At 43.4% G+C, this 12,303-nt stretch overlaps 1 protein-coding gene across 1 annotated transcript in view; it reads left to right on the top strand.

Annotated features, from left to right (window-relative positions):
- The first annotated feature begins 207 nt into the window (after positions 1 to 207).
- Positions 208 to 12,303, top strand: part of CA12 (carbonic anhydrase 12) — a 22,865-nt gene continuing 10,769 nt past the window's right edge. The window contains exons 1-2 of the mRNA XM_018552777.1: positions 208 to 310; positions 627 to 647. Of these exons, the coding sequence (XP_018408279.1) occupies positions 253 to 310; positions 627 to 647 (79 nt within the window). The 5' untranslated portion in view covers positions 208 to 252. The remainder of the gene's footprint in view (positions 311 to 626; positions 648 to 12,303) is intronic.

The raw sequence follows: 12,303 nt of genomic DNA, 5'->3' as shown, positions 1-12,303 counted from the left end.
GCATAGCTTCTCTCAGGTGTGATCATTCTTTGGGATGAAGAGCAGGTAGAGAGAGGAGGGGTCAGAGTGTGAGCCAGGTTACAGATTGAGCTGCCTCAGTTATTGGTGAAGGAATGGGTTTGGGCTGAGCCTGGCAGAGGAGACACTTGTATGTAACTGAGAGCTCATTGTGCAGGGGCAGTGTATGAGAGGAGAAGGTTGGGGAACAGAGGTGAATCAACGGTACCATTCCTGTTACTAAAACCCTCACAGATGTACAGACTGCTCCTCTGCCTGCTCACCCTTCCTGCTGCACAGGCAGCCTCTGATGGTAAGACGTTTTATATTTACATGCCAAATTTCATCATATTTAACCTGTCCTTCAATGACACATTGAATGAAATCTGCCTGGAGGTACTGCTTTCTACTAAATGCTTAGTACAAATATTGTATACCCTTATGAGTTTTTGTAGTCTATATTTACTACAAGTACATCTCCAGCGATAACTATACCTGGTAATGCTGCACATAAGTACAAAGTAGTTATTACTGCTTGCAGCAAGAATCTTTACTCCTCTTCTATCGTCTACCTGATGTGGTGCTACACATGCTTTGTGATAACCATTCTCTTTTTTTTTTATTTGCAGGACAAAGCTGGGCATATACTGGTAAGTAATGAGAGGGCTGTGCATAGACTTCTAAAACTGTTCCAGGTCTTTTATTTTAATGGCATCAACATCGATGTCTTAAGTTACCTGCACACTTTTCTGAATTGTGTAGAGCTCTCCCTGATTGGGGTCTCAATAAGTCCCTGTTCACATGTAGCGGGGAACACTCTTTGCGCTGACTCGTGTGACTGTGCATTTGTTTCCTACGCGTCCCCATTGATTTCAATGGGTGCTGTACATGCAACCGATATATAGAAATGTCACCAGCACACCAAATCCTTTTTAGGATAGCAAAATGTTCATTTATTTGCTGTTCCTTGTCAAAAAAACAAGTGCTTTTCGGGACAGCAGGGTCCCTTCATCAGGCTTAGCATTGGACTGCACATGCAACCAACACCTGAAAAGTAGTGTATGAAGCAAAATCTGGTGCATGCGTTCACACGAGGGAAGAATTATTGTGTTTACGTGTTCCATGAATGCCTGGTAAAGCAAGTTTGCTGCGTGTTTACGGAATGCAGTGATGTGAATGTGAAAATGCACTTAATGTGATTTGTTTGTAAACAAAGGATGTATGAAATATTTATTATATAAATTGCATTATTATTGTTATTGTATTGTTTTTATTGATATTATTATTTACAACCCGATTTGCAATGTCTACAGAAGGTGATTGAGAAAATTTAAGAAATGCTCTGCAGTGGCAGGTAGTGGTATTGTTGAGTCCAGAGCAGCGTTATCCTACATTCTTAGATGATCTCCTCATGGAATTGCCCAAATTTTTATTGTGTGTATTAAACCTTTTACAATTAAGCAAGAGAAAAAGATTGTAGTGGTTTGTATAATACAAATCTCCAGCTGGATTTAGATATCCCCTGTATTTCCCAGATAGCAAGCAATTGAGCTGCGAGTTTGAAAATGACTTGCTAAAACTATTGCAGACTTGCCAAGCTTCACAATTTTGTTGCACAATTACAGCAAGTCTGCATTGCAAGTCTCCAGACCAGCGAGCTTGCGGAGCTCTTGCTAAGACCTGCAGGACTCCTGCTGTAGACTTGCCAAGCAAATTTGCAACAAATTCAAAAAGTGTCAACTAGAACTGGTGCTGCAAGTGTTCTGCAAGGCTACAACTTGTCAGGAATGTGTGCAGCAAGTTAACAAAATTACAATTTCACCCTGCCACAAGTTTGTAGCAAGTTATCCTTGCTATCTGGGTTGTTAAAGGTAACATCCACCTTTTAAAAAGAAAAAAAAATGCACCCATATTAATAAAATAAAAAAAATTTGCATTTGCTATTTTTATGCATTGGAGCCAGTAAAGCATTTCAAGCATGATCATGGGTGCAATGCTCTGGCTCCTGCAGACTCTTCCTCCTGGCCATAACTGTACTGAGGACATTCAGTAATGTGGATGGAGGTGTCGGACTACAAATATTTTCACCCAGGGTTTAATCCGTTGTCAATTAGTGTGAATCTTGTGTGAAAATCTTTTAAAATAGATAACCAGCCTAATTATTGCAAGTGATGCTCCTGATTTTGAGCATTGCTTTTGATAATCAGACCATTTCTGGCCCCCTAGGGTGCAGGATTAGGCCAACTCTGGCCCTCCAGCTGTGGTGAAACTACTAATCCCATAAGGGATCTGCCTCTGGAAGTCATGTCTGTCGCTGTCATAGTCTTGCAACCCTCAATGTAATTTGTAGTCTCACCCAGAGGCGTAACTAGAAATCACAGGGCCCCATAGCAACATTTCCCATGGGGCCATGTGATTTCTAGTTACGCCCACCTGATCACCCAAATAGCCCACCTGAGGGTGACCCTGCAGAGCCCACCATAGACTCTCTATGGTGGGCTCTGCAGGGTCTCGGGTGGGCTGGTCAAACCCTCTTAGAAAAAAGTGGTACATGCATGAATCCATAACCAGCCTTTATAGCAGGGAGCACAATGGGAAGGCTTACAACAATACAAAAACACAAAAGTTCCCCAGCCCCAACCTGCCAGCCAGCCTGCAACCAAACAAGTAGCCCTGTCAACAGTATGCGTTAAAATCAGAGGTTTTAGTTGCACAAACTTTTGGCCAAAAATATGTAGAAGCCACACTGCCGCGCCAAGGCACTTGGTATTGCATTTTGTTGGAGAATCTCCCTGTAAGTGGACCCAATCGTCCCTCATCTTGTAGAAGGGAGAAGGAACATACAATAAATTGTGTGCTCATTCACTTCAATTATCCAAACATGTAAAAATCCCTTTTTACCTATTATTTGCACATGATTGGATAAATGAAGTGAATATTCACACAATTTATTGCGTGAACCTTCTAAAATCCTTTAGTAAATCAGCCTCCGTGTCATGCATGTGTCAGTGATTGGTGGAAAATGCAGGCGGTCCCAGCACTCTAAAATACTTACCCAAGGACAGGTAAATGTCTTCTAGCACATGGTTCTGATTTGGTCCAGTGCTGTCACATGCTCTTTCACAGTACAAAATAGTTGAAGGACTGCTTCTATTTCCACCAATGATATTAATATAAAGGGGCTTCTTGTTCCAGCACTATAATAGAACCACTAGCTAACCTCGCTGTTGTGTGACAGATGTCATCTGCCCATCAATGCAGGGGTTGGCAGTACGTGACATTCCTGCGGCCATGAGGCTCAATTGTTGCTTTGTGTAACATTATATTTCAACTTCTGTAACAAACTATCATTATCTAAGGGGCTGATTTTATAAAGGAGAGCAGGTATTGCTATGCGCTCTCCGTTATGCTGTGTAATGTAGGTCCACACTGCGACCTGCAGTTTATGATCCATTTGTTAAATGTGAGAGAGCTCTGTGATTGGGGAAGAGCTGGTCATGTGACTTTGACAGGGTTACCTCGGCTTTTTTTCTATTCTTTTTTAACATCTCCTGCATTTTTATTGTGCTTCACCGCCTTCAGACAGTGGAAGCAAGCGACACACAATGAACATTTGTAAAGGATCTATGACTATGCCGTTGCTTTAAGGAGAAAGAAGAAAAAAAAAACTCCCCATAGTAAGAACGATCAGGGTTATTCACTAAAGGGGAACAGTTTGGAGTTTGGTGTTCCATTTTTAAAGCAGCACTCTGGGCAAAAGTGTTCTTAGCCCTTGCAGTGGGGCTATCCCCGCACTGCAAGGGTTAAGTGAGTGTTTTTGTCTAGGAGCTAAAAAAAAAAGTTATACTCACCCGAACCACAGAGCAGGCTGGCTGCTACTCCTGCCCCTGAAGCCGGTCTCATTTTCTGCTGCAGTGATAGTATGTCCCTCGGCATCCTCAAGTCTTATGCACTGTCTATAGGATGTGATGACTTGAGGAGGGTAAGTGAGGCACCAGGGACCTGTGTAAGAGCAAGCCTGTTCCGAGGATCAGGATTTTTTTGTTTTTGTTGTTGTTGTTGTTGTTGTTGTTGTTGTTGTTAAAGCACCTAGACAAAAATGAGCACTTAACCTTTGCAGTGCTGGGGTAGCCCAGTGCAAGGGTTAAGAACACTTTTGCCCACAGTTCCATTTTTTAGTAATGTGTTATACTCCTGATTTTAAAACCATAACACTGAAACCATAATTTCCATTGGTAGATGGCTCACTGCACATGATACAGCCATTAAGATTCTTTAGTACCGGGAATTTTAATCCCATATGTTTGTATGCAAGAAGCTGGTCAAATCTGCTTTGCAAAGAGGCAGAAATGTGTTTTGACCTCTTTCTTTAGAGAGAGATCTGTTCCTATTCAGGGGCTCAATCTACAGATCATAAGCTCTGCAAATTCTGAGGAAGAATCAGAATGTTCCTTGTATTTAACCTTGTGCATACCTCCCAACTTTCTGAGATGAGACGGAGGGACACCTTCCAGCACAATGTATTTAGGAAATGGACAAACTGCTACCACACCCCCAGGTATGTGGACCTTTAGGAATTTGTATGCAAATAATGATTTGTTAAACCCCAAATTGTTTTTTCACTATTACTTTTTGTTAATACCGGACTGGCTTTATGAAATTTCAATCTTTAAGATAGTTAAGAGCTAAGATAAAGGTTTTAGTGTACAATAACAGTTTTGATGGTAAAACAGAACCTTTTCATGCATCAGACAAAAAAGTGGGACGACTGGTTCCAAATGAGGGACAGTTGGGAGGTATACTTGGATTAAGGCTCTTTTAGGAAGTCTTGTTGTTTTGCCTTCCTGAAACATTCCTTCTACAGACCTGTAATAAACTAGCACACCAGTTATATTGTAGCATATTTGATCTGTGTAGCTATTTATGGTAGCTATCTATATTGAGGAAGGAAGTTCACTGTTTAGGGTCATACAGAACTCCGGGTATTTACCACATTTTTTTGTTTGTTATTTTAGAAGATATGTCGCACTCGGTAACTAAAAATGTACAATCTCTATGTGCTCCACAGTAATATAAAAATAAAAAAAATGTGATTGCAATGCACAACAGTGATACAAACAAAATGTGACTGTAACAATGTGTGAAACCGCCACAATAACTACTAAGGCTAGGTTCACGCCTAGGCATTTGCAGTTTTTGCATGATTTATGTTTTTTTGCTCGCGTTTTTGCTTTTAAAAATGCGTGTTACCATGCATTTCTCTCTGCATAGAGATGTACAGGTGTCCAATGAGAAGCAGAAACGGCCATGAACTAAGTTCCTATTACCGTCTCCTGTTTTTGAGGAGAGCATTTCTTAAAAGACAGTGTTGCATTGTTGAGTATGGATCACTCAACCCGGTGTGCCTTGGTAACCGTAGTCACAACTATGCTCCATATTTGTGCACCAATGGTCCACCAGACACTCCAGTGACTGCCCTTGCTCTAGTAGTTTGCATGCCTCTGATCATAGTCGCCTGGATCAGTCTGAAGAGGTCCTCAGACATGTGGTTCAGTGCTGAGTCCTCCATCTTGGTCCCAGTGTGCTGTTTGACTCCATGTTGTGTAAACTGTGTGGTTATTGCTAGTAGGAAACACGCATTCACATGTATGCGTGCAATTTCAATTCAAGTCTATGGAACCAAAACCATGCAGGATCTTCCTCAAAATGGCTCCTGCATGTTTTCACGCGACAGGCGGTTTTCTACACGCAACGCTAAGGTGTAAATGGTTGCTAGTGACTTGAATGGAAATGTGTGTTTTTGCACGCAAAACTGCTCGGGTGTGAACCAGGCTGCCTAAATGTATGTTTGTTACCAGTTCCTGCAAAACCACCATATAGGTCAGGCCTCAAAATTTCCAGTCGCCCCCTCGCAATTGGTGAGTGAAAATTGCGGTGGGGGCGAGTGGAATGACAGCGAGGGGGTGCGCCTCCGGCGGGACCAGGGATGGGACACTACCGCCGATCGCTCGCTTCTGTTCTCTTTCTCGGCTGCTGCAGCTACAGGGCGGGCGAGAAGGAGAAGAGAAAACTGAAGCGAACTATGGTGGTGTCCCATTCAGAGCCGGCACTAGCTCTCTGCACTCTCTCTCCTCCTGGCCGCTGCAGCTTCACGAAGCGGGCACTAAGAGAGGCGGCTCTGATCACACCTGTTATGGCTCCCTCTCTCTCTCTTTCGAGCCGCTCTGACGCTGCAGCGGCCAGGAGGAGAGAGAGGGAGCGATAACAGGTGTGATCAGAGCCGCCTCTCTGAGTGCCCGCTTTGTGGAGCTGAAGCTGCAGCGGTCGGGAGGAGAGAGAGGGATCGCTCAGCATTGTGATCAGAGCAGTATTAAAGAGCCCCCCCTCCCAGTCCACATCTTTTGGCCATTATTAATCTGAGTTGCCCCACTCAGTATGCCCGTCGCTTGCGGCCATATTGAGTGGGGCACTCATATTAATAACGTGCTGGATTAGTCTGACCCAGGGGTGGACTAGGCTCGGGGGCAGGGTGGCAATTGCCCCCCGGGCCTCTCTGATACCTTTGCAAACGCCGCCCCAAGCACTTCATCTCTCCCCTCTTGGCCGTTGCAGCAGCAGAGCGACCAAGAGGGGCGAGATTAAATGCTTACAGCGGCAGTTGGGGGTGTTTGCAAAGGTATCAGAGAGGCTTGGGGGGCAATTGCCACCCTGCCTCCAGGCCAAGTCTGCCCCTGGGTCAGACTAATCCAGCACGTTATTAAGCTTAGTGCCCCACTCAATATGACCGCAAGCGACGGGCAAACTGAGTGGGGCAACTCAGATTAATAACGTCCGAAAGATGTGGACTGGGAGGGGGGCCTCTTTAAGATTGCTCTGACTTTAAGACGGCTGGGAGAAGGGAACATGGAGCTGGACTGTCGTCATCTGTGCCTGCCTCCACTGGGCTCCTTGGAGGCCACAGCAGTCTCCTCCGCCCACCTCAGCTGCCATTGGTGGGAGAGGAAGACTGCCGAACTGCAGTTGGCCGGCTTCTGCTGCGCGGGAGAGAAAGCACCTGGAGCCAGCTGGACGTGTAGGAAACCTCGCTGCACCCCCCCCCCCCACCATCACCAGAAGAAGAAGAGGTCAAAGGAACTGTAAGTCCCTGTACTTTCTTTGTGACCTCTGCACTGCGTTACATACTGACCGCTGACCTCCGCACTGTGCGTCACACCCTGACCTCTGCACTGTGCGTCACACCCTGACCTCTGCACTGTGCGTCACACCCTGACCTCTGCACTGTGCGTCACACCCTGACCTCTGCACTGTGCGTCACACCCTGACCTCTGCACTGTGCGTCACACCCTGACCTCTGCACTGTGCGTCACACCCTGACCTCTGCACTGTGCGTCGCACTGCGGGTCACATTGCTGACTTCTTCACTGCGGGTCACATTGCTGACCTCTGCACTGCGCGTCACATTGCTGATCTCTTCACTGCGCGTCACATTGCTGACCTCTGCACTGCGCGTCACATTGCTGATCTCTTCACTGCGCGTCACATTGCTGACCGGTGCACTGTGAGTCACATTGCTGACCGGTGCACTGTGAGTCACACAGCTGGCCTCTGTATTCTGCATTGCACCACTGAATTCTGTAATGTGCGTTGTTACTGATCTTTGTACTCTGTGTCACACCGCTGACCTGGCGCAGATAAGGCCGGGGCAGGGTAGAGTTTAGGTGGGGCAACTGGTGGCGAGTAACTTTTAAGGTCTGGCTAGTAGCTTAGGACTTGAAATTTTGAGCCCTGGTATAGGTGATTGTAATTCTTCTGCTGCTGCATCCCAAAGCTCCACCTCTTGTACATTGCATCTCTTCTTCAGGGGCATAATCTCCCACCTTTTTTTTTCCTTCAGCACAAAAAAAAAATCTAGGACACCATTTGTGATCCAATGGCTTCGATACATTCAGAGCTACTGATTATGGCAGATCTGACTTCAGCATACTCATAGCATTGGAGTCACAAGGGGGATGCAGCCCGCACCAGTTGACACCAAAATGACTAACCAGTCTTTTGGTGTTGGGCACTTGACATTGGGGGGGCTGGGGGGGGACCGGTGACTACAATTTTCAGGAGAAGGTCCGCAATGACGGCAGCCTTATTTTTCTCATTGGGAATATTCACCCTTGTTGTTTGTCATGGTAAATGTTCTCACTGAAAGTAAAAGAGAATCCCAAATGTTGGGTTGTCGTCAAAACAGAAAAAGATGGGGAAATCTTTCAACGGGTACACTAGTTCTGGTGACCCAGCTGAGCACCAAGGCTTTCCCTTCCTTTTTGGAGGGATTTCCTCTTTTGTTGTAGCTATCAGACAGGAAGTGAGGGAAACCTCCCCAATGGGACACATATGGTAAAAAAAAATTAAGACCGGTGTTATAACCCTTCCTTACTCTATCCAAAAATAAAAAAGTCTTGGCTTCAGTTCTACTTTAGGCTCTTCACAGTGATTTTCCATATAATTAAACTTGCCCTGCTCTAGAAGAAAGTAATAATACAGTATATGTGCTATATATCGTACATATATGGCACCTGGTCTATCGGTGTTCTGATTTATTGTGTACTGTACTCCTGCATTTGGTGTGAATATCTTAAAACTGTACTCTGAACTAAAAAAAATCTTTGCTGCATTCTCGGCCACATGTTCTCAAAACAGATGGGACTTTATTTGTTGGCCAAGTAAATGTATCTATAAAACACAAAGTTTTAATAGAGGGACTGGTAAAATATACTAGTTCTTCCTTCTGATAAACCTTTTATTGGAAAGTCATAAGTGTCATGTACAATATTATACCCTCTTGAACAAAGTTCATTCTCCAGTTTACCTCTATTGAATGGCATGGATTAGGAAAGTTAAGAGGGCATATATGAGCAACACCTTTTTGGAAGTTTGCTAATGGGTTTTGCTGCATTATTTTAACCTCTGTTGAAATATAGGTTAAAAATGAAGGCAGATGGCAGCATAGGAGAATATCTATGCTCATCTCACTGATCAGTTTGGCCTTCACCAGGTCTATTTCCAAATGACTACATGGAAATAAGTGTATTTTATTGGTGGTACGGAACCACCAGGTCAAGGGCCATTTCTAAAGGTCCCCACACACCTTACGATAATCGTGGGAAAACCCGCGATCGTACGATTATCGTAAGGTGTGTGGAAGCCGCGCGACCTCTACTACTGTAAGGTCGCATGACTTTAAACTTATGAACATGTTTGCAAACCCGCCGAGCATCGTACGATGTTCGGCGGGTGTGTAGCATGTTCGTAAGATAAAAGCCGGACGGCATTGCGGTCATCGTTCGGCATTGCGGTCATCGGAAGCCCGCCCCCTCGGGGCGTGGCTTGCGATCATCTCAAGTACGATCTGCCTATGCAAGATAGGCAGATTGTACGTTTGTTTTTTTTTAAAGTACCTTACAACCATCGCAAGACCAAGTCTTGCGGTGGTTGTAAGGTGTGTGCCCAGCCTAAGTCTGTTGGTGGTGTAAGATTCATGTACTGCGGAATGTTATCCCTGAGGCTTTTAATTCATTGGTTCCTTGGCAAAGAAAGAACAGAGAACTGACTTTTCAGGCACTACCATGACCACTTCAGCTTATACATAAAAAGCATTGTGTACATGTTTGTTACAAAAAAAATAAAAAAATAATTAAAAATACACATTATATATATATATATATTACACATTTCTCTTTCTTATTTACAAAACCTGTGATATTGTTTGCCTATCCTGAAACTGCACCTCCTCAAATGGTATACAATAAATGGTTAACCAAGTAATTTTTATGGGATATCATTAGTGTATATAACCATGATAATTCTAGATATTTTTCCCACCGCTTCTTCAGGAGCTTATGGCATACACTATAATGTAAAGACATGCATTATGAGCAACTCTTAACAAGAAGTAAACATTGATATGCTGAGTGTCAGCCTAGTTAGAATATATACATACGTTGTGTCATGTGACAATGGTGGTAGAATATATTTGCAGAAAAATGTAAAAGTGTTATGCACACATAAAAATATTACTTGCAATTGAAGAGTGATGGTGAATTGGAAAGGTTGAATAGTTTCCAGAGGAGTGGCAACTATAAAATGTATTACAGCCCAATAAAAAAACCCCACATCATCTCCAGGAAAACATTTGGAGTGCAATAAACTGGCCAGACACTCCACTAACCAGCTCATTAGCATGTCAGAGAGGTTGGACAATTTGTGACTGCAAGGATTGTACACCATAGCCTAAAGGTAAAAGTACTATTTTCAGCATCCATAGCATTTTTTTAAAATTTTTTTTTTACTCTTGCAAAGGTTTGACCCGATCATATGATCTTTCCTTCCGAAACTCTTCTTAGAAGACTAGTGGGCATGTCTACATTCCACGGTGAAAGAGCGGAGTCTGGAGTCTGAGTTTAGGTAGAGTCAGTCGGAGCTGGCTTTATCTGGAAATCTGTAATTCTATGCAAGGCAGTTTTTACCAGAGCCCATTTGGAGTTTGAACTCTGTATACCCTACTTTGTATATAATGTAGGGATGTCCCGATACCACCTTTTTCAAGACCAAGAACTTTCCAATACCAATTCTTTTTCTTAAAGGGACGTGACATTTTTTTCTAAAACAATACAGATTGATGATTTCAGGGCAGTTTCTCACCAGGGCTGAATACAGATGCCACCAGGGCAGCATATGGATCTTTCCAGGGATCTGCGGGCAGTGGCTATGCTGTTTGGGCGGGTGCTGGCATGAAATGGTGGGTGGAGAGTTAAATGGGCGGGTGCCGGATTCGGGACAGCACGTGCGGTGTGGGGGCGTCCATGGTTGTGCCTGTGCTGGGAAGGAGGAAGAGGAGATGTAGAACTAGACAGACACTGCCAAGGACAGCTACTGCCAGGTCCCCAACAGGCTGCCTGAGGTTCCCACAAAAGGCAGAAACTCAGGCTGCGTCTGGTTAAAAATGTAAAGGGCCAGTATTGGCCTTAAGAATCAGGGCATTTTTCACTAGTACAGGTAACCTTGTATCGGTACCGATACTAGTATCGGAACATCCCTAATATAATGTTTCATATTGCTATACACCATGTATTATAAACTCTTGCATTGCTATAAAAGGTACAGTGTATGGGGTAATTGGTAACTATTGCCATGTGTAATAAGAACTGGATTAAAGTCCCTATAACATATCCAATTAGTCCAAATCTAGGAGGGAATTACAGCTGTACCATAGAACAATGCTCAACTCCTAGCTGATGCCAGCACCCTTTATTGCTGGCATTCCTGAGAATTGCCTGAATTGCTAAACTGAAAACAAAATTTTGCAGGTAAAGATTAAAAAATTGCCACTCAAGATCAGAAATTAGATTATTAAATGGCAAAACACAATTGTTTTAAAATTCATATTACAAAAATAAACACATTACAAATATAAATACAAATTAAACCACTCAACTGGGGTACCCCCAATTATCAAAAACTGCATGTGAATATGATGTAGAACTTTAACCAGCTGGCAAGTGGCACTCTAGGCTTTTTTCACGCTCTCCCCACTAAATAAATCCTTTTAAATAGTGATGAATACACCAAGGTGTAATGTACCCACATAATTGGATGGGTCAGGGCAGTGGTTCAGACTGCCTTATGAACACAATAATATATAATGGGGGTGCATGCTGGTTAAAGGAAATGGCTACAGAAACATAGGCAGTATAGGAAACCCAATAAAATAGTGTATTCCCATGTTAAATATGTTCTAATCAGTCTTATTTGTTATACTTCAATGATTTCTAAACCCAAGAAAAAGTCTGATATATTGTAACTTACAAAGATGTGATGGCTGCATTTGTTTTCTTTTCTCAGGCTAAGTACATATTCTGTTCTCAGACTAAGTACATTTTCTGCAAGTACAGAAAAAATACTGGTTTATGTTGTTGGAATTCCAGCATTCTTGTAACTTCCTGTGCATTGGACTTTTATATTAAACAATTATCAGTTTTTCCAGTTTTCTTTTGAATTCTGCAGGAATGCCTCCCTAAGTAAGGGATATGAGGAGAGGAGGAGGACTTAGTAGTCCAAATTAGGAGAGCAACCTGGGGTGAGAAGCTTCTCCCTCCATAAATACAATGCAGCAACTGAGCGTTGTTACTCTAGGGCAGTAAGTGTTGTTCTGGCAGGATTACCAGGTGAAAATAAAGGGAAAGAAGCTTAAAAAGTGGAAAAGAATGCAACTGCCAGGACTGGTAGGCTACAATATGTTCATATATATATATATAT

This window comes from Nanorana parkeri, unplaced genomic scaffold, assembly GCF_000935625.1.
Source record: "Nanorana parkeri isolate BGI_ZX_2015 unplaced genomic scaffold, ASM93562v1 scaffold97, whole genome shotgun sequence".
In the NCBI taxonomy this organism is placed as follows: Eukaryota; Metazoa; Chordata; class Amphibia; order Anura; family Dicroglossidae; genus Nanorana; species Nanorana parkeri.
This window is presented reverse-complemented; position numbering and strand designations above follow the sequence as displayed.